The 22,643-nt window shown below is 40.0% G+C and overlaps 1 protein-coding gene across 9 annotated transcripts in view; it reads left to right on the plus strand.

Moving 5' to 3' along the window:
• The window catches only part of Mipp1 (Multiple inositol polyphosphate phosphatase 1), a 1,171,163-nt gene that overhangs the window by 819,062 nt on the left and 329,458 nt on the right, over positions 1-22,643 (plus strand). For all 9 annotated transcript variants that reach the window (XM_067757520.1, XM_067757518.1, XM_067757523.1 and 6 more), the window contains one exon: positions 14,285-14,374. In XM_067757520.1, the coding sequence (XP_067613621.1) occupies positions 14,285-14,374 (90 nt within the window). The remainder of the gene's footprint in view (positions 1-14,284; positions 14,375-22,643) is intronic.

Genomic DNA, 22,643 nt, shown 5'->3' on the forward strand with positions numbered 1-22,643 from the left:
CTTTCTTTGTATTTTCAGATTTTCGCGAGCACCTTATTTTTATTTTCGTGTTTTTTATGAGCACCTTATTTTTATATTTTAAGGTTTTACGAGCACCAAAATATTTTCCTCTTATTTTCAGGTTTCCACAATTCATCTTATTTTCCTTTCAGGTTTTGGTAATAGTCTAGTTGAGGGGTCGACTGCCAATACGCCATGTTTTTTACGAGCACCAAAATATTTTCCTCTTATTTCCAGGTTTTCACAGTTCACCTTATTTTTCTTTCAAGTTTTTTACGGAGCACCTTATTAAGCTATTTTCTTTATATTTTCAGGTTTTTACGCGCACCTTACTTCTAATAAAATTTTCTTTTCTTTTTCAGGTTTTGGAGTACCCTTTTTTCCTATTTCAGATTTTTTCGAAGACCGCACTTCAGATATTTCGTAGCAACTTAATGTTTAATTTAAAATTTGCTTTTGTTTTTAAGATTTCTTAACACAGCTTTTTGGTTTTCTTTATCAATTTAAAATTTGCTTTTCTTTTTCAGATTTATAGGTATTATTCAGCACTTTAGTTTTTTGGCACTTTTTCAGGTTTTCGGAGCACCTTAATGTTTAGTTTAAAATTTGCTTTTGTTTTTCAGATTTCTTAACACAGCTTTTTGGTTTTATATTCTTCAGCACTTTAGTTTTTTGGCACTTTTCGCTTATTTTCAGCTTTTTTCTTTTAAAAATTTTTCGTTATAGCAAACTATAGCCTTTTCTAGTGCTTCATTTTTTGTTTAATTTTATATTTCCACTTTGGCTGGCGAGAGGACCATGTTTAAGGTTTCAATATGTGCATACCTTAATTACCACGGCTGGCCTGGTTATTGCTTCACCGATTGTTCACCAGACCCTTTCTATAAACACCTTTTAACTCCGACGCGAGTTATAATAAAAGTAATAAGAACATCAAACACTTTACCGATTTAATTTTATATTCTTTAATTGCTCAATATTTATTTAATCAACTTTTTGGGGTTTCAAAGGTACAATTCAATGAAGATCGAAAGTGAATACAATTCTGTGCGCGCGCTCAACGATAACTAACTAACAATGATGACATGATACGAAACATTCATTCTCTCTCAATTCGTTTCCAGGAATGAGTCTTAAAGTTCATTCAATTGTAAACATTGGTTCATTCGATTGTAAACAAACTTCATTCGTTTCCAAGAATGGGTCTTGAAGATCAGAGTTGCGTAAACCGCGCAAAAAAAAATCCAAAAAAATCGGTGCGTTTTAATTATTTTTCATTTCAAGTGTATTCAACTACATAAGCGGATCAAAAATTTGTAAAAAAGGTACAAGAAATAACAAAATTAAATGAGCTGTTATATTAACGCACGAAGAGAGATAAGTACATTTTATCTTAGCCATCAAAAAATTAAATTTCACGTGTTGTCACGGAAAAATTTTTAACGGGTAAAATAAGCTTTTTTTTTGTATTTGTGATCCTGAAAAAATTCGAGTTTTTTGATATCCTATTTGACAATCTTGAGTAAGTTTTCGGTGAAAATCATAAATTAAACCTTTACCATGTAAAATACCCCAAAGTTATTCCGAAATGCCCAAATTTAATTTTGAGGATGATGGCATCTATGGTCAATGTTATAAAAAATGCACATTTTCACGCGCTCTCAGAGAGCGAGAAGTTTCATATCATGTCATCATTGCTAACTAACTCCGTTTTGCCGCTGACAGTTGAGCCTTTGGTTTTTTATTTTTTTTTCGTATGTATATGTACATATGTATACTTAAGGTACGTACATGACAAAAAAGCGGTATTCTTCCAATTTGATTTAATAGATTTTACATTAGGGCGTTCGAATTTATGATATACAAATTTTTAGGTGAGTATGAATTTACAGGTGAGTATGAGTTTAAGGTAAGTATATGTATATATGTATTTTACTTCATTAAATTAGTTCATTGGCTATATATACATACATGTAGGAATAGCTAATTTTTATATAATTCAGGTAAGTACAAGCGTAGATTTACATATATAAAATTTGAAAATAACCATATTTTACAATTCAATTAAATTTTCTTCCTCCATGTCTTCAACACATAACATAGGTCCTGTTTTTTGAAGGGGTTTTCCGTTGGGTCGTTAAAACAAACTTCTGGTAACACTACGGACTCATTCAGTCTATGTGAGGTCCTCATGGACCGGCCAGTTCAACCTAACCTAACCTACTAATATACTACTACAGGTACTTTTCTACAACAATTTTCGCTGAATGGGATTGAATTATTCCCCCTTTTCCTTACTTCGTAAAAGCAACCCGTCCAGATTTTTAAATTTGGGAGTGTCAAAGGTGTGTCATCATATGCGAACAAACCTCTAGTAATTGAATCATGGCGAGCATTCACGAATTGCCCTTTATAAAAACATTGGACAATGAGAAACCTTAAATAATTTTATATTTTTATTTTATTAAAAGAAAAATAACACTACAATTGCTATTCTACAGAAGAAAAAAAGCTGCCAGGGCTTTCGGCTCGCACTATAATAAACTATGGTTTAATAAGTAAACTTATGTTAATAGAGGGCTTATGGCTTACATCTCTTATCTTAATATTACATCATATTAATAATTGGTATTAGCATCGAGTATATGAGACAAATTTTAATTATCTATAATCTATAAACAATTGTTTTTGTTTTATCGGCCTATTGATAAAGTATTCAAAGTTCGAAACGAGCTCAAGGCCAGAACAATAATTTTTTGTAATGATTATTGTTTTTTTAATTTTTCTATAATTGAAAAACTTATTTTGTTTTTGGAATAGTAAGTAGAAAATTTCTCAGACAACCTGCCATAGCTGCGTTTTTTAATTTTTCTATAATTGAATTGAAAAAAAAAATGTCTACTTACTATTCCAAAAACAAAATAAGTTTTTCAATTATAGAAAAATTAAAAAAACAATAATCAAAACAATCATAAACAATAATCATCAGTATATTTTTATTCTTTTTCAGAAATGTTTTTGTGGCGAGTACCGTTTTGTTTATAAATTTATCCCTTGCAGAAATTTTAATCCTATTAAGATGCTCGTGTATAAGTTTAGTAAAATTACTTCTTCCTAGTTCTTGTTTTTCTTTGTCTTCAATAGTGCGTATGACATTCTCCCCGTCTGCTATAAGTTGAAATAAAGGAAACTCTTTATCTTGAATTGGACATATTACGGATCCAGAGATAAAAGCCAACGAATGTCCGTGGGAAAATCTATAGATGAAATATTATGAAACCATTCTGGGGCCACCCTAATATTTATCTCAAAAGTAGACAAAGAGAAAACTTAAATTAATTAATAAAATTATAGAAAAATTAAAATAGCGCAGCTATGGCAGGTTGTCTGAAAAATTTTCTACTTACTATTCCAAAAACAAAATAAGTTTTTCAATTATAGAAAAATTAAAAAAACAATAATCATTACAAAAAATTATTGTTCTGGCCTTGAGCTCGTTTCGAACTTTGAATACTTTATCAATAGACCGATAAAACAAAAACAATTGTTTATAGATTATAAATAATTAAAATTTGTCTCATATTCTCGATGTTAATACCAATTATTAATATGATGTAATATTAAGATAAGAGATGTAAGCCATAAGCCCTCTATTAACATAAGTTTACTTATAAAACCATAGTTTATTATAGTGCGAGCCGAAAGCCCTGTCAGCTTGTTTTTCTTCTGTAGAATAGCAATTGTAGTGTTATTTTTCTTTTAATAAAACAAAAATATAAAATTATTTAAGGTTTCTCATTGCCCAATGTTTTTATAAAGGGCAATTCGTGAATGCTCGCCATGATTCCATTACTAGAGGTTTATTCTCATATGATGACAGACCTTTGACACTCCCAAATTTAAAAATCTGGACGGGTTGCTTTTACGAAGTAAGGAAAAGGGGGAATAGTTCAATCCCATTCAGCGAAAATTGTAGTAGAAAAGTACTTGTAGTAGTATATTAGTAGGTTAGGTTAGGTTGAACTGGCCGGTCCATGAGGACCTCACATAGACTGAATGAGTCCGTACTGTTACCAGAAGTTTGTTTTAACGACCAAACGGAAAAACCCTATTAAAAACTAGGACCTATGTTATGAAATAACTCCGCCCTCTTGGCAAATACTAGAAGCTTCCTAGGTTAGGTTAGGTTGAACTGGCCGGTCCATGAGGACCTCACATAGACTGAATGAGTCCGTACTGTTACCAGAAGTTTGTTTTAACGACCAAACGGAAAAACCCTATTAAAACCTAGGACCTATGTTATGAAATAACTTCGTCCTCTTGGCAAATACTAGAAGCTTCCTAGGGCTTAAGCCACTTGCTGCTTCTAGATCTGACAGCTGTATCACTCCTAATAGCTGGAGTCTTAGCCTGGTAAGCGCAAGGTACGAGTACAGAACGTGTTCGATCGTTTCCTCCTCCAACCCGCACTTCCTACATCTGCTATCACTGACCAAGCCTAATTTAAAGGCATGTGACGTCAGAAGGCAAGTGTCCCGTCAAAATACCCGTCATCAGTCTACAGCTCTCTCTTTTTAATGATAGAAGCAACTTTGTTAGTCTAAGGTTGTAAGACCTACACATAATCTTCGAAACTTTACAGCCCTGCGCTTGAACCCCCGCCTTTCCCGCTTGGTCGTGTGGGTAATGTGCACCTCCTCGCCCAGTCTAATTTGGACATCTACGGAGCAAGCCTCAAGGGATGCGCCCTTTCATTGCTCCTTGACTGTCAATATAAAAGTGAACACGGTTGCAGCTTAAGCTGATTCTCTGCCAGTGTTTCTACTGCTTTGGTTACAGCTAATATTTCCATCTGTGTACACATATATCGCCTCGTCCGCCATTTGGGCACCCTTGCGCCAACCGTCCACCTCTATTTTGGCCTTAAGGTCTCCCTCGAAGCGTAGATAGGGAATCAGGTATTCTGTTCGTCTTGTGATTGATGACGCTAAACTACTATGGTCGTATGGTCGGCGCTCAAACTGCCCCGAGGCACGAAGCCTGGTTGCAGTTGCACCAAACAAGAACCCCATAGTATAGAATAGGGCTTACACTCGCTGTAAAAACCCAATGATAAAGAGAGGGCGATAAGCCCGACGGACACCCCAACATTCTTTTACACGCATAAAATGCCGTTGAGGCCTTCTTCACCTTCTCCTCCAGGTTGAGCTTCCATGACAACTTACTGTCTACGATGATTCCTAAATAATTTGTGCAAAAGTTCCTCCTGTAGGGTCACCCCTTACTTAGGCCTGGTCCAATTTGGGACCTTGTACCTCTTTGTAAACAAGACTATATCCGTCTTCTCCGCGTTGGCGTATGCCTGCTTGTTCTTTTGCTCAACGACCACCACTATGAAGTCCTCATTAGTGTAATTAGGCAGCATATATGAATGCAGCTATTCCCTTACCATTACTAGAGCTCGCACCCTTCCTTCCGTTTGCGCGTAGTAAACGCCAAATCCGCGTGCGGAAAGTCCAGAAACCTTTCCTACCGATGAGAGCCACGGCTCCTGGATCAGCGCCACGTCAAACGAACCCTCCTCAAGGGTTAGGAGGAGTTCGCTCACCGCAACTTTACTGTGTTGGAAGTTTATCTGTAGGACTCGCAGTACCATTGGGCTGTTTGTCCCCTCCAGCACCTCCGTCGTGACGTCGTCGTGCCCCCCTTGCCCTTTTATTTTAAAGTATTCGAGGCCTCCTTCAGCCTCTCGTAAATGCTGGGCCGGGCGTTGGTCCTCTTCTAACACCTTCGTGGTGACGTCGGCTACCTCCACCTGTCCTATTTCTCTTAGTGTTTTGAGGTCCTTTTCCACTTCGCCCAATTTAGCGTGTTAGGATTTTTATCCTCGGGACTTCTTTTCCCGAGTCGCATGTCAATTTTACCTGTACTAAAGGACATTTTGCTAAGCTGCGTACACAATATATCCTCCGCCTGCTTGTTTATTTGGAAGATGTAGAACTGACCTTCCTCCCTAGGCCGAGATACAGTAAGTACCTTCCAATCCTGTGTCGGTATGTTCGGATTCTGATTCTGCAGAATTCGCAAGGTATCCTCCGACTTCATCACGCATGGTATCCATACCTTAACTTTTGGGGTCTTGCCTTTGAAAGTTTGGAACCACTTCCTCCAGCCACCGCAAGCTCGCGATGTTGTCGCACGCTATCATCTTCACACCATTATACCAACCCCCCCCCCCCCCCCCCCCCCCCCCCCGAATCAAAGGTTTTAAGGGGCTTACTTGGTTGTTCCCGCATCACCTTAAGCATTAAGCTAATAAGCTCCCTTTCTACAGAGATCCACCTTTCATTAGTCATCTGTCCTAAAGGACTGCTACGATCAATCAGCGCAACAGTCAATACCTGATTTGCCACATCACTAATCTTCTCGGGAAAATCCGGATTCTTAGTGTTGTCTCCCTTTGGCACCTCCGAGAAAGCCAGAGTCTTAGCGTTATCTCCCTTTGGCTTATCTTCTACTTTCGTAGTTGGAACTTCCCTCTGACTCGCAGCTTTCAAGTTAGTTGCTACCTCGCTATTTGGGCCCATCTGTCTTACAGCTTTGGGCCTATTTGTGTTGTCTTGTCTACTGCCTTGCCTCGCGGCTATTTGACTGGGTCCTTTCTTCCTCTTGAAAGCAGTCTTGTCGCCTTCCGCCGAACGTTGCCTCTTCATTCTGTCATTCGACGCTTCTTCCTCCTCGTACCGGTTGCAGAACCAAGGGTTTCTCGCAGCAAACCTTTTGAACTGCCTTTGACCTACTTCTAACGCCTCATGAGCCCATTCCAAGCGCTCGATCTCCACTTCTGTTGTGTCGACCGCTGCTCCCAGGCGTTGGACAATTCTTAGTGCTGCACGGTACTGCGAGAGAGCTCTCTTACTTCCTCTGCTCCGTACCCTTCTCCACTCTACCACTCCGTTTTCATTTGTATGCTTTTCCAACACGGAGTTCATTGAATCAGCACTACTCTCGCTGCCCGAGTCCGACGCATTGCTTAATGCTTATTTGTCGTCCTTGGCTTGCGACTCAGTCCTCCTCTTATCATCGTCCTTTTTACAATTAGGTAATGAGTCGTTAATCTTGGTCGTACGACCACCTGCCCGACATGGCAGGCTCAGCGGTCCAGTATTATATGCGGAAACAGCAGCGCCCCGTACTGTGGTAAGGCCATCAATACTTCCCAAGGTGATCCGGTATCGGGAAGGCTACGTTCGAATACAGCCGAATTTATCCCCTGACTCAAAATCGTCCAATAGGCACGGTCCGCATAACACCCTGGATTAGGGGGTTGGCAGTTCTTGGTCACCGACATCCCGCCGCCTTCCTATGAGTCGAAACGGCGTAGATGCCAGTCCTAAACAGCTCGGCCTCATAGTCGGGCGCTATGGAGTTCGGCTAAGCCCGCATACCAACGATAAGGTGACCACCCTAGTGAGGGTAGTATATTAGTAGTGATAATAAATTTGTAAATGCCAACAGGTTTTGGGGGAAATAATTCATTTTCTAGTAAATATTTCGTGGATTGATAAAGAGTTATGTTGGTTTGGTTTGAGCAAAAGTTAAATGCATTTTGACATAAGAGGGAGTTAATGAAAAGCTTTCTGAGATAAGCCGTTCTTCAACCTAATTCTGAAATAGGACGTTTTTGTGAAAAATCCTGATGTGGGAAATTTTTTTTTTAAATATTTTGACATAGGATGATTTCGAACTGGCAGCCGACATGGGGTGATATTCTAGTCAGCAGCCGCAATGAACTGATAAAAAAGTAAAATAAAATGGCTTATTTTCTTAGAACTTTATATTCCGGCCTTGACTTCGACAGAAGAGTTAAGCTTTTGTATTATTTACCTTTTTATTCTGAAATTTTGGAAAGCTCTTTTCCGTTTAAGTATTCACGGACGTGTTCCGGATAAACCGTTAATGTAGAATATTCGGAACACGTTCGTTTGATTCTGCCTCACGAGGTCCGAATATGCCAAATATACATAATATTCCAAATATAAAACGATTCCACAAATTCTTAAATGGAGACGTATGTTCCGACCATACGAAATGAATAAATTAACACATTTCGCTATGGCATATCCATTATTTACTAATGACATTTATACGTAATAAATCACGCCGAGTCGAGTTTTTGACTTCGAACAATGCATTTTAAATTGGTTTATTTTTTGTATGTCATATATTTACGGAAAGCACGATTCCTTGGGTGTCCGTACTTTTCATAAAATAAATTCGCCATAGTTAATAAATTCGCCATAGTTAATAAATTCACCATAAAATTAAAAACATGTTCCAAGGAATTATGCAGTTCAGGGTCTGTATTCAGGAAGTGTGAGTTTTTAAACATACATTTTTCTTTCATATAAATTTAATTGAAGGAAAAGTGTACATTTTGAAACTCACAGTTACTGTGTCACACCCCCCCCCCCCCCCCAACCCCCCGGTACTTATCGGGTATTTATATACTGTTTGCTTCCTATTTTTACTACAAGTATTTTTCGAAAAATCGAAAAGAAACAACACATTTAACGGATGTCAATTCGATTTGAGAGCAAAATGGCTGCAATTGTCAAAAAATTTGTCAGCCGAGCATACCTTTTGTGATTGAATCATGAATGTTCGCAAAGCTCGTAAACCCTGTGAACCTGTGAGTTTCAGTGAGTTGCTTTAATGAGCAACCGATTAATTTTCATAAGTTTTCATGAGCTTTTTAACGAATACGATACGATTAAGTATCGAGTACTTTCCCTTGATAGGGGGACTCATGTAACCGTATAAATGCCTTATAAAGTGTGTAAACGTATAAATTTATCTAGTGCGTAAACGAGCTGTCAAATTTTGTATGAAAAACCATTTACACAATTTGTATAAATTTACGCGCACATTTCGTTGTGTAAACGCGGTAAACTCAAAGGAATGCAACCTTGCAGACACTACAGCAGGCATTTTCATCAGAAATCTCCAACATCAGCAAGTAAATGCGTTTTAGTTTTGATTTTTCACTTAATCTTGGCATTTTTTAATTTATATAACAATCAAAAAATTTTTGTTTGGCAATAATACAGCTGATAAACAATCAAGTTTATCAAGAGTATTTCTAGGTGCGTTCATATAACAGCGTGTGTAAGTGGATATAATTTTACACCTTATAAGTTTATATGCTTTCATGAGTCCCCCTGATATTTATTTTAGTACGGATTGCTTTTCTCGATTATTTTATATGAGTACAGGTATCGAGTACAATGCAGTATCGGAATAATACTATCCACGATATAACTTCTGAAGTAAAATATATGAATAAATTAGTTATATACCGTAAATATATTTATATTGTTTTTGCTTAATGGTGTGTTAAATTTTTACTTAAGATTTTTAAGAATTAATTTGTTTGACAGCGGTAAATAATAATTGTTATCCAATTATAATTTTTGTTTTATTGGGGAAAATTTTACTGGCATATTGTGATGTTACCAAATCGAATTTAATCCCAGTTTTACCCATGATATAAAAAACAAGGTAGTTCCACTCAAAAATTTTTGACGTATTTGGGGATTTTTGAAGTTTCAAAGCTTTTGTTGTTTTACTAACACGATAACTTGAGTAAATTTTGAGGTATCTTGATGAAAGTTGGTACGTAGGTTCCTGAGCACTCATCTCAGATCGCTATTTAAAATGAACGATATCGGACTATAACCACGCCCACTTTTTCGATATCGAAAATTTCGAAAAACCGAAAAAGTGCGATAACTCATTACAAAAGACAGATAAACCGACGAAACTTGGTAGATGGGTTGACGTTATGACGCAGAATAGAAAATTAGTAAGATTTTGGACAATGGGCGTGGCCCCGCCCACTTTTACAAGAAGGTAATTTAAAAGTTTTGCAAGCTGTAATTTGGCAGTCGTTGAAGATATCATGATGAAATTTGGCAGGAACGTTACTACTATTACTCTATATGTGCTAAATAAAAATTAGCAAAATTGGATTAAGAACACGCCCACTTTTTAAAAAAAAATTTTCTTTAATTCAAATTTTAACAAAAAATTTAATATCTTTACTGTATATAAGTAAATTAAGTCAAAATTCAACTCCAGTAATGATATGATGCAACAAAATACAAAAATAAAAGAAAATTTCAAAATGGGCGTGGCTCCGCCCATTTTCATTTAGTTTGTCTAGAATACTTTTATTCACATAAGTCGAACAAAAATTTACCAATCCTTCTCAAATTTGGTAGGAGCATAGATTCTATGACGGTAACTGTTCTCTGTGAAAATGGGCGAAATCGGTGGAAGCCACGCCCAGTTTTTATACACAGTCCACCGTCTGTCCTTCCGCTCGGCCATTAACACAATAACTTGATCAAAATCCGATATATCTTTACTAAACTTAGCCCACGTACTTACCTGAGTTCACTTTTTCTTGGTATAAAAAATGGGCGAAATCTGACCATAACCACGCCCACTTTATCGATATCGAAAATTACGAAAAATGAAAAAAATGCCATAATTCTATACCAAAAACGAAAAAAGGGATGAAACATGGTAACTGGATTGGTTTGTTGACGCAAAATATAACTTTGGAAAAATCTTTGTAAAATGGGTGTGACACCTACCATATTAAGTAGAAGAAAATGAAAAAGTTCTACAAGGCGAAATCAACAGCCCTTGGAATCTTGGCAGGAATACTGTTAGTGGTATTGCATATATAAATAAATTAGCAGTACCCGACAGATGATTTTCTGGATCACCTGGTCCACATTTTGGTGGATATCACGAGAACGCCTTCACATATACATCTAAGGGCCACTCGCTTTTAAAACCCTCATTAATACCTTTAATTTGATATCCATATCGTACAAAAACATACCAGAGTCACCCCTGTCCCACCCTAATGGCGATATCTCGAAAAGGCGTCCACCTATAGAACTAATGCCCCCTCTCTCTTAAAATGCTAGTAACACCTTTCGTTTGATACCCATATCGTACAAACATTCTAGAGTAACCCCTGGCCCACCCTAATGGCGATATCTCGAAAAGGCGTCCACCTATAGACCTAGTGTCCACTCCCTCCTAAAATGCTCAGTAACACCTTTCGTTTGATACCCATATCGTACAAACATTCTAGAGTCACCCCTGGCCCACCCTAATGGCAATATCTCGAAAAGGCGTCCACCTATAGACCTAATGCCCACTCCCTCTGAAAATGCTCAGTAACAGCTTTCGTTTGATACCCATATCGTACAAACATTCTAGAGTCACACCTGGCCCACCCTAATGGCGATATTTCGAAAAGGCGTCCACCTATAGAACTAAGGATTACTCCCTTTTAAAATACTCATTACCACCTTTTATTTGATACCCATATCGTACAAACACATTCTAGAGTCACCCTGGCCCGCCCTAATGGCGATATCTCGAAAAGGCGTCCACCTATAGACCTAATGTCCACTCCCTCTTAAAATGCTCAGTAACACCTTTCGTTTGATACCCATATCGTACAAACATTCTAGAGTCACCCCTGGCCCACCCTAATGGCAATATCTCGAAAAGGCGTCCACCTATAGACCTAATGTACACTCCCTCTTAAAATGCTCAGTAACACCTTTCGTTTGATACCCATATCGTACAAACATTCTAGAGTCACCCCTGTCCCACCCTAATGGCGATATCTCGAAAAGGCGTCCACCTATAGACCTAATGCCCACTCCCTCTTAAAATGCTCAGTAACACCTTTCGTTTGATACCCATATCGTACAAACATTCTAGAGTCACACCTGGCCCACCCTAAAGGCGATATCTCGAAAAGGCGTCCACCTATAGAACTAAGGACTACTCCCTTTTAAAATACTCATTACCACCTTTCATTTGATACCCATATCGTACAAACACATTCTAGAGTCACCCTGGCCCACCCTAATGGCGATATCTCGAAAAGGCGTCCACCTATAGACCTAATGCCCACTCCCTCTTAAAATGCTCAGTAACACCTTTCGTTTGATACCCATACCGTACAAACATTCTAGAGTCACCCTTGGTCCAGCTTTATGGCGACATCTCGAAAAGGCGTCCACCTATAGAACTAAGGATTACTCCCTTTTAAAATACTCATTACCACCTTTCATTTGATACCCATATCGTACAAACACATTCTAGAGTCACCCTGGCCCACCCTAATGGCGATATCTCGAAAAGGCGTCCACCTATAGACCTAATGCCCACTCCCTCTTAAAATGCTCAGTAACACCTTTCGTTTGATACCCATATCGTACAAACATTCTAGAGTCACCCTTGGTCCACCTTTATGGCGATATCTCGAAAAGGCGTCCACCTATAGAACTAAGGATTACTCCCTTTTAAAATACTCCTTACCACCTTTCATTTGATACACATATCGTACAAACACATTCTAGAGTCACCCCTGGCCCACCCTAATGGCGATATCTCGAAAAGGCGTCCACCTATAGACCTAATGCCCACTCCCTCTTAAAATTCTCAGTAACACCTTTCGTTTGATACCCATATCGTACAAACATTCTAGAGTCACCCCTGGCACACCCTAATGGCGATATCTCGAAAGGGCGTCCACCTATAGACCTAATGCCCACTCCCTCTTAAAATGCTCAGTAACACCTTTCGTTTGATGCACATATCGTACAAACACATTCTAGAGTCACCCCTGGCCCACCCTAATGACGATATCTCGAAAAGGCGTCCACCTATAGACCTCATGCCCACTCCCTCTTAAAATGCTCAGTAACACCTTTCGTTTGATACCCATACCGTACAAACATTCTAGAGTCACCCCTGGCCCACCCTAATGGCGATATCTCGAAAAGGCGTCCACCTATAGACCTAATGCCCACTCCCTCTTAAAATGCTCAGTAACACCTTTCATTTGATTCCCATATCGTACAAACACATTCTAGAGACACCCCTGGTCCACCTTTATGGCGATATCTCGAAACGGCGACCACCTATGGAACTAAGGATCACTCCTTTTCAAAATACTCATTAACAGCTTTCATTTGATACCCATATCGTACAAACACATTATAGAATCACCCCTGGTCCACCTTAATGGGGACATCTCGAAAAGGCGTCCACCGATAGACCTAAGGCCCACTCCCTCTTAAAATGCTCAGTAACACCTTTCATTTGATACCCATATCGTACAAACAAATTCTAGAGTCAGCCCTGGTCTACCTTTATGGCGATATCCCTAAATGGCGTTCATCCATAGAACTATGGCCTATTCTCTCTTAAAATACTCTTTAATACCTTTCATTTGATACACATGTTATACAACCACATTCCAGGGTTACCCCAGATTGATTTTCCTTATTTTGTCTCCATAGCTCTCAACTGAGTATGTTATGTTCGGTTACACCCGAACTTAGCCTTCCTTACTTGTTTTTGTTGGGAAACTGAAAAGAAGAAAACATTTACTGGCATATTGCGAGAGTGTGAAATGGGGTAAAACTAGAATTAGCAAATATAACACAGCAACCCAATGGTTAGGCAATTTTGATTTCAGCGGCTTGACCGTGGTTCGATTCTCGGTGACACCTGTTCAAAACATTAGGAAATTGCCTAACGATGATGACTTGGGGTTTTCGAAATAGTACCATCGCAATATGCCAGAAAATTCCTTCTTTTCAATTTTCCCCAATAAAAGAAAAATTATAATTTTATAATAAATATTTTGTACCAACTTATTAATCCTTACAAATATATACCATAAAGACATTAGAAACTCTTCCCAAAAATGACCCTTATAACTTTAAGTTGATAATAAGGCCTTAACTTTTTTGCAGAGGTCATAATTTCTTAATATTTTTATAGACGTGGTATGAAATCAAAAGTAAATGTATAGGATACACAAAATAAATGAAAGTACACTGCAGAAGAAAACCTTTACGCGATTTAAAGTTTTTAGTGGGTGCTGAAATAAAACCAGGTATTTTATAAAGTTATGAAAAATACAAACGTTTAAGTAGGAATGTGAAATTCTTTCAATTAGGGCAAATACAGTTAAACCTACAATATAAACATATAATTTTATTTTCCTATACTTAAGCTCATGCTAGCTATTCGCGCGAAACTATTTGATAATTTTTTTTTTAAATCAATACTTTTCAGTTATTCACGGAAAGCCTGCTTGAAGACGCCCATTTCAGTCCAAAAAAATCAGCGAATTATATCTTTTTAACTAATAAAAAATTCCTTTTCATTGCAGGGCTATGAAGATCTGCGAGGAACTGCAAAAACATACCAAAGATATTATAGTGGTGTTCTAACTAAACACTATAGCAATACTTATTATAAGGTAAGACCTAGTTTACATACATATAACGAGTTTATCGTAAATATTGTACTTAACTCCAAAACGTTAATTATATAACTAGTATTCCCATATAAATTTTTGGCTGTGATAATCGGCAATTATTATCGAATTTTAGAGATGCGAAATTTTGTTTTCATAGAAAAAGTTCCACCTCTAGAGTGTAATCTCTAATTGGAAACACAAAATAAAAGAGAAAAGTGAAAATTTGGCAGAATATAATCTAGTCCCAGGTTTTGAAAATATGTAAACACGTAGATTATCTATCGACGATTTATTGTAGATTAAGGCATATAAGCGAAAAACAAATATTCAATGCTTGAATATGACTACCAATATGAAATTTATATTAGGTTGAGTGACAACTTTCCAGTTAAGGAACAGCTCATTTCGACACTCTTATGCCGATACGTTGTATCATCACATACTTTACCATGGAATTTCTTTGCAGTTATTTATCGTATCGCTGTGTGCGAACGACAAAGCTGCAAATAAGTCACAGGTCGATCTTGGAAATTTCCTCCGGGGAGTCGAATACGTCCCCACCGAGTTATTTACGCCTCGTCGCTGCAAACAAGCGTACCACCTGGACTTCCATCGGACAGTGCAATATTAACGCTCCAATAGTCATAGATAGATGGGCTTCTGTATACCCTAATAGCTCCGCGTTTGCCAAGCTGACTGAGGCCTAACTCTAGAGTACCAGAGAGTAAGTGGCCAGCGGAACCACAGTCTGCACTGATAGACTCGTTCAATTCGCCTGTGCGTCCCCGGGCCAAGAGATCATCACGACAGTTGCCAGAAATTTTCTTATGTATTGGTACCCAACTAATTTTTGTCAAAAATGAGTTAGATGACACCGCAAGTGAAGCCAACCAATTTTTCACAATCCTCGTCCTCTCGGTGGCACAGCTTAGCGCTTTCATAGTCACCTGACTATCTGAGTAGATGTTAAATTCCCAATTACAGCAGCGTATAGCATCCCATCAACTGCATCTTTTATATCGACGACCTTCGCCTACAAGACGCTGCAGTGATCGATCAGCGATCTTCCGCGACCTTATTTACAACATGTACGTCCCAAATGTCGACCATTTTGAACATCCACGTTGATGGCACTACGCTACCGACTGTCCTACACCCCAAAATCTTGGGTGTGACGTTTGATCAGGATCTACATTTTGGTGAGCACGCAGCCGCAATTGTTCCGAGAATTCAGAGCCGTAACAAAATCCTCAAATCCCTCGCTGGCAGTACTTGGGGAAAAGATAAAGAAACGCTTATGACTACATACAAAGCAATTAGCCAGCCGATTACGTGCTACGCGGCACCCATATGGTCGCCAAGCCTAACCACACCAAGCCAAGCCACTGGAAGAAACTACAGGCCTGCTAAAATACTGCTCTCAGAATCGCCACGGGCTGTCTTCTTATGTCCCCAGAACACCATCTGCATAATGAGGCGAGAATACTCCCCATGCCCAGAAACCTGGGCATCCCAACAGACATCTGATTGATGAACCAGCACCGCCTAGGGGCTTAAGGAGTCATCTCCGTAAGCATTTTGAGGAAACACGGCACCTGAGAACCCAGCCGTATGAAGTGAGAAAACACAAGCAGGTCCTTGGTGAACTCCATAAACAGGCGTCGGACCTTTATGCCGGGAATTGTCCGGTGAATCCAGTACTTAACCAGTACTTAAGTATCCAAAACTCGCGGAAGAGGAACGCATACTCCCCAGGGAAACGCGTGTCACTCTTGCTCAACTTCGTTCTGGATACTGTAACAGGTTAAACTCTTACCTATCCAGAATCAACCCCGACATACAAAATGTATGCCCCGCTTGCAATGTGTCCCCACATGACACCAACCATCTCTTCAATTGTAATGTGGAACCAACGCCTCTAACACCCCTTTCCTTATGGTCCACCCCTGTTGAAACGGCAAGTTTCCTTGGACTCCCGTTAGAGGATATTGATGACAATTTGTGATCGGTCGCGGCTATTAGGTGGGGCGAGCATTGCTACAACAACAACAACAACATCAGCCTAGTTTTCCGTCTAACACCGAGTTCATAGCACAATATTCCTCCCACGAGTAGATGCCGTCTTGAATTGAGCATCCACAGCCTAGTTCGGGGTTGCTTCGAGGGAATACCTACCCAAGATATGGAGGCAACTAAGCGAGGTGGGATACACACTCAGGAAGGTAAAGAGGAATTATTTGTATTATTATTATTATTATTATTATGTACAGTTTATTTATAAAATAAATTTTAGAAATAAGCTTATAACTAGGCACTAACAACTAAGGTCTTCGGCCATATATTTAATAAAATTATTTGTGGTAGGGTTTTATATTTTATAATAAATGTGACAGTCTAATAATATTTGGACAATTTTCTTAATGTTATTGTGAGTAACGTCTTTAAGCAAGTTAATGATTGTGCTATTGTCGATACGGTATCTGTTTAATCCGTTGCATTCGTCGATGAGATGTGTTACTGTGGTTGGAGTGTTGTTGCATAGGGGACAAGGAGTATTTGGAGCGTTTTCCATAAGGTAACCGTGTGTCAGCCGTGTGTGCCCCATTCTTAAGCGGGTGTATTTTTGAATTTCTATTCTTGAGCATTCTGTCGGATAACTTGGTGCGTACCCGCAAGGGTTTAATCTCTTATAAAAATGATGATAGTTGTTCCATACATGTATGCGTTCATTGACGAAGTAAGTGCTAACCGCTTTTTTTATATCAATTATATTGTATGTCTCTTTCAGCAGAATTGGTGCTTTGGTAGCGTATTTTGCAGCTTCGTCGGCTTTATGGTTTCCTATTATCCCAATATGGCCTGGAATCCACATTAACTTTAGTTTGTTGGGGTGTGTTATTAATATATCTCTAATTTTTGCTATCGTAGAGGTTTCATTGAGACTGTTTTCTATGGCGTTGATAGTGGACAAGGATTTTGATTGACGACCGCGAAAGCTGTTCCAGTATCTGTCTTAGAGCCATCAGTAAAAACGAAAGACCAGTCCGAGTGGGTGTTGGTGATCTCGGCAAAGTGAGCTAAATATGTTGCTGGAGACGTGGAGCTTTTCGGCAGTTGTGCAAGAGATTTCAACAAACTTTGCTTTAGCAACCAAGCGGGCCTAGTATTGATGTATGTTCGTTTTGGTTTCAGCACTAAATCCATTTCGTGAGTTATTTTGGTAATGCCATCCAAAGCGGATTGTACCCGTCTGGTTTTGTGGGTATGAATGTTTCGTGGAAATATCGGTTCTGTTGGCATGTATATTTTGGGAATCAGTATAGCAGTTTGCATTTTAAACCTTTCTTCTATTGTTACTAGACCTGTCTCAATGAGAATATTTCTTATTGGCGTGGAGCGAAAAGCCCCTATGCTATATCGGGCCGCCGCGTTGTATACTGGATATGTTTGTTAAGGGCTGGCGACTGTGACATTCGGAAATCTCAGTACACGGCTTAACACACCATCGAAATGATTTTCCGGTTAATGTCCCATTCGTCTCCGTCCCGTTAAAACCTTGGCAGGCCTTTTGGTACGTTCAAAGTCCGTCATCATTAAGTTCGTGGTGCAGGTTCGGTTGAGATCCTCCCGATTAATAATGATCTGGCTCTGAACGCATTCTTCATGAGGGACTGTGTCAACTTTCACGTGGCCTCCCTGCATAGACAACCACGGGATCTATATAGATAACTGCACACTCGGACCAAGATAGCGCCCTCAAGTGCGGACCCAATTAAATAGATGAACAGCAATAACAATAATAAAATAAAAAACCAAACACAGGAGAAAAAATTGCGTTCAATCCATTGCTAGGAAGGAAGCTACCTCGCTCTCCAGAAGGGCGTGGTCCATCGGCTGGGGGCCTTAACGATACGTCGCAAGTGGTAACAAAACCCAAAGGAGCGGAGGCCGAAAGCCAGCAAGGAGTGTTGCCGGCTGCTACACCGAAGCTATGCAAAAACATCTTTCATTTTCTACTCATATCGTGCAAAAAAATTCTAGAGTCAGCCCTGGTCCACCTTTATGGCGATATCCCTAAGTGGCGTCCACCTATAGAACTATGGCCCACTCCCTCTTTAAATACTCTTTAATACCTTCCATCTGATACACATGCCATACAAACACATTCCAGGGTTACCCGAGTTTCATTTTCCTACATGGTGATTTTCCCTTATTTTGTCCCGATAGCTCTCAACTGAGTATGTAATGTTCGGTTACACCCGAACTTAGCCTTCCGTACTTGTTTTTAATATGTTATTGTATCTAGTCTGTAAGATTTTTGATCATAAACTGAATTAATAAACTAAACTAAACTAAATAAACTTAATGTTGCTTACAACAGCATTGCTATATACGTGTTTGGCTGAGCTCAGGCCAATGGAGTCACAGCTGGCGGACGGTGAACGGCCTATTAATTAGGTTAGCTGGGAATATTTAATAAGCAGCCCTCGGCCAGGAGTGGTGAGGTGGGTTTGGCTGAAAAGGCGTAAAGCACCCTGAGAACCTCCAGTGACAGGTCGAGTAGATGCCGTCTTGAATTAAGCATCCACAGCCTAGTTCGGGGTTGCTTCGAGGGAATACCTACCCAAGATAGGGTTGCAACTAAGCGAGGTGGGATACACACTCAGGAAGGTAAAGAGGAATTGTAACGAACCCCGGTCGTCCGGGTCTATAGCCAGGGTATAACTCGGTCGATGGATTCCTTACAAAGAAAAGAATTCCTCTATGTTAAATTAAAATATCCAATTTATTTATTCGGTTTATATTAGGGTCGCTACGCGTCCCACTATATGCCTATATCTTCTTAACTCGAAAAATGCGTAATTTAAACAACCTGGGTGGTCACTGCCAGTTGTTCCGTAGTGGTCGCTACGCGTCCCACTATATACCTATACTTTCCTTCCTTGTAATATACGTAACTTAAGCAACCTGAGTGGTCACTACCAGTTGCTCCGTAGTGGTCGCTACGCGTCCCACTATATACCTATACTTTCCTGCCTTGTAATATACGTAACTTAAGCAACCTGAGTGGTCACTACCAGTTGCTCCGTAGTGGTCGCTACGCATCCCACTATATGCCTACTCTTTGGCTGGTCAGCCCCTAACTAACTTCTGTTTGGTGGTGGCCGCTCCTTTTATACGATTTTGGTAGTCGGCCGCTGCTGCTTAGCAATAATCTATTGGCTATACAACAACAATGTTCTTGCTGTGCTTTTTCACATTCTTTATCTATGTGTACATATGTATGTTCATGACTTCTTATAGGCTGTGCCAAAAGTATTCGCCTAAAACTTCAAGTAATTTATACTAGGTGTATACTATATAGAACTTATATTGTATATAATATATATATATATAAAAAGACATAGTTTAAATTAATATGGTTGTACTTCATGTTACAAAATTAAAATATACAATTCAAAGGTACAATTCAAAAAAAATGTGTACAAGCTTAAAATATTCAAGTTTATTAAATATTTGTGGAGTCCCAAAACGCCTGCACTTTGGGGTCTTCACATCCCCCCGTTACTTCCACGGATCGTGACCGTTACCGCACCACTCTTATTGATCCGCACCCTGAAGAATTTTCCCGCTACGTGTACATGGAACGTTTGGCGCTTCCCCGGCCGGTGTATGGTTTGTTTGGCTATTTCTCTTGTGGCTTCTTTTGGCACCGGTTCGACTCCGCTAAAGTTTTTTATAGGCGGTGTTGGATCGGTCGGACTCACTCCTTCCAAGAGCCACTTTTCCACCTCTTCGATGGTTTCCGGGCTTACCGGTTCTTCCTCGGCGTTGATGACCTCGTCTAGCCAGCCTTCCAACCACCTTTCGTCTGCGCATAGGCTTAGTGTGTCACCCTCTGGTTCGTTTGTTGGTACACCGCATATTTGTAGTTTCTGCGGGGGAGGGTCTTCTTCTGTAACTCCCTCATTATATAGCCGGATGCGTACATCCATCTGTTTGGAGTACTCGATGTACCCGTTGCCTGCCCGTGTGTTTTCGACCTCCCTCACCTCTACCGTACCTCGTCTCCTTGGCTCTTCTTCGGAGGAAATGCTGATCGGTGTGGTGGCTCTCGTTATTGCTCCGGCCACTTCGTTGTCGCTTTTGTCTGACGGGGTGATTATAGGAGGTTCGTTTAACCCTTCGTTGGCTGCGCTGCTCGAGGCAAGGTGTCCGTATTCTGAGGTGCTGTTATGCTCACTACTACTGCCGTAGCTTGAGTTTCTTTCTTCGATATCCTCGTTGTTGATGCGGCGCAGCCGGATGCGCAGACTACCATCGGTTGAGCTCTCTGCCATAAATTTTTGTCGTCTGTCCATGACTGCGATTTGTTAATGAAGGTTATTATGGTGTATAGTTAATTGCAGCTTCCTTTATGTGACAACTGCGCTTGCCTACGTTGAAGTACCTGCTCAGTGTATTGTTTGTGTTGTTTGGTTTCTCGTTGTTGTCGCTGGCCACCAATTTGTTTCTTGGATCGTACTTCATCTTCACCTTCTTGTTTGTTATTGTCCTGGCGCTAGTGTTGGCGTTGTTGCTGATCGTTATTGCTTGCGTTGTACTTGTTGTTCTTTTCTGTTCGTATGGCATTTCAGCTTTCTTGGTTGTTCTTGTTCTGCTGATAATGTTAACGGAGTGGATGATTATCCGTAGTGTTGCCTTTTGGGGTAACGCGTTGTTGTTGCCGTGTTGTCATTTTCCTTTACTAGAAAGGGATTTATTAAACAGAAAAATTCTATTAGCATTGTTGGTGCGTGCATATGTAAATAAGTGTTTGTATTTAATATGCTTATTAACAAAAATTGTAATTGGGGCTGCTTGTGATTCTTCTTACAACATTGGGTGTGTGATAAGACTTAACTTTGCTCTTCTTCTCCTTCTTATAGTTCTTCTTTTCCTCGGTTAATTTTGTGACTCTCCGCCATCCGTGTAGTTGGTTGCTTAATTATGTTCCGCATAATTATTCGTGCTTCTTCTTCTTCGCTCTTTGAAGCTTCCGCTTCCGGCGTTCTTCGTAATCCTTTGTGCTTATTTGTCCTTCTCCGCTCTTCGGTGGATTAGGTTCAGAGGGGTGCCCAGGGCGGGTCTCGCTTTGGTCTCTTGATCGGTCCTTGTCTTCATAAAATGGTTTTATTTCACTTACGTGTGCGGTTCTTCTTCTGCCGTTGTGAGTTTTGTCTAGTTGGACGATTACTGGTGATATGAAGTCCGTGACTTGATATGGGCTGCTGAATCTTGGTACAAGTTTGGCAGCGTAGTTGTCTATTGCTTTGGACAAATTGTGCTCCTTCACCAAAACTTTATCTCCAATCGCTGGATGCCATCTTCTCCGGCGTAAACTATAGTGCCGCGCCTGTTCCGTAGATGCGCGCTGTTGATTCGTTTGTACCATCTTGAGTATCTCCTTCATTTTTTCAGCTCTCTCATTAGGTGTTGTTACGGTCTCACCTGTTCCAAACGTTTTTTCATCGTAGAGTGTACTCGGCATTCGTGGTTCTCGTCCTTGTATTATGAAGGCAGGGCTTTACCCGGTTGCTCCGCTTACGCTTGTGTTGAGTGCTAGCATAATCTCTGGTAATAAGTCGTCCCAGTTTCGCTGGTCATTGCCTGTGAATTGTGATAGCATTCTCTTAATATTTCGGTTGGCCCTTTCCGTTGGGTTTTCCTGTGGCGTGTAAGGTGCGGTTAGCTGATGTTTGACTCCGAAATTCTTTAGGAGTTTCTTGAACTGTTTACTCGTGAATTGTGCTCCGTTATTGGTGATTATTACCTTCGGTATGCCGTATCTTGACAATATCCGTTCTCGAAACGCTTTGTTAAGGCTGTTCGCCGTCGCCTTATGGAGGGGAATAATTTCTACCCACTTAGAGAATCGGTCTTGAAATACGAGTACCATGGTACTTCCGTGTTTTGATCTAGGTAGCGGTCCTACAAAATCGGCGCATACTGTAGCCCAAGGTTCCTCCGCTATCTGCGTCAGCATCCTACCAGCGGTTTTCTGTTGATTGGGTTTATTTATTTGGCAGGTTGGGCACTGTTGTACGTACCGTTTTATATCTCGGTGCATTTCAGGCCAATAATATCGATTAGCCGCTCGTATGATTGTTTTCCGGACCCCCATGTGCCCAGCCGTTGGACTATCGTGAACTTCTTGGAGCATTCTGCCTCGCATAGGTTTGCCCACACATAACTTCCATGGCATCCCGTCGTCGTCGTCTACCTGAAA

This window comes from Eurosta solidaginis, chromosome 5, assembly GCF_040869045.1.
Source record: "Eurosta solidaginis isolate ZX-2024a chromosome 5, ASM4086904v1, whole genome shotgun sequence".
Lineage (NCBI taxonomy): Eukaryota > Metazoa > Arthropoda > Insecta > Diptera > Tephritidae > Eurosta > Eurosta solidaginis.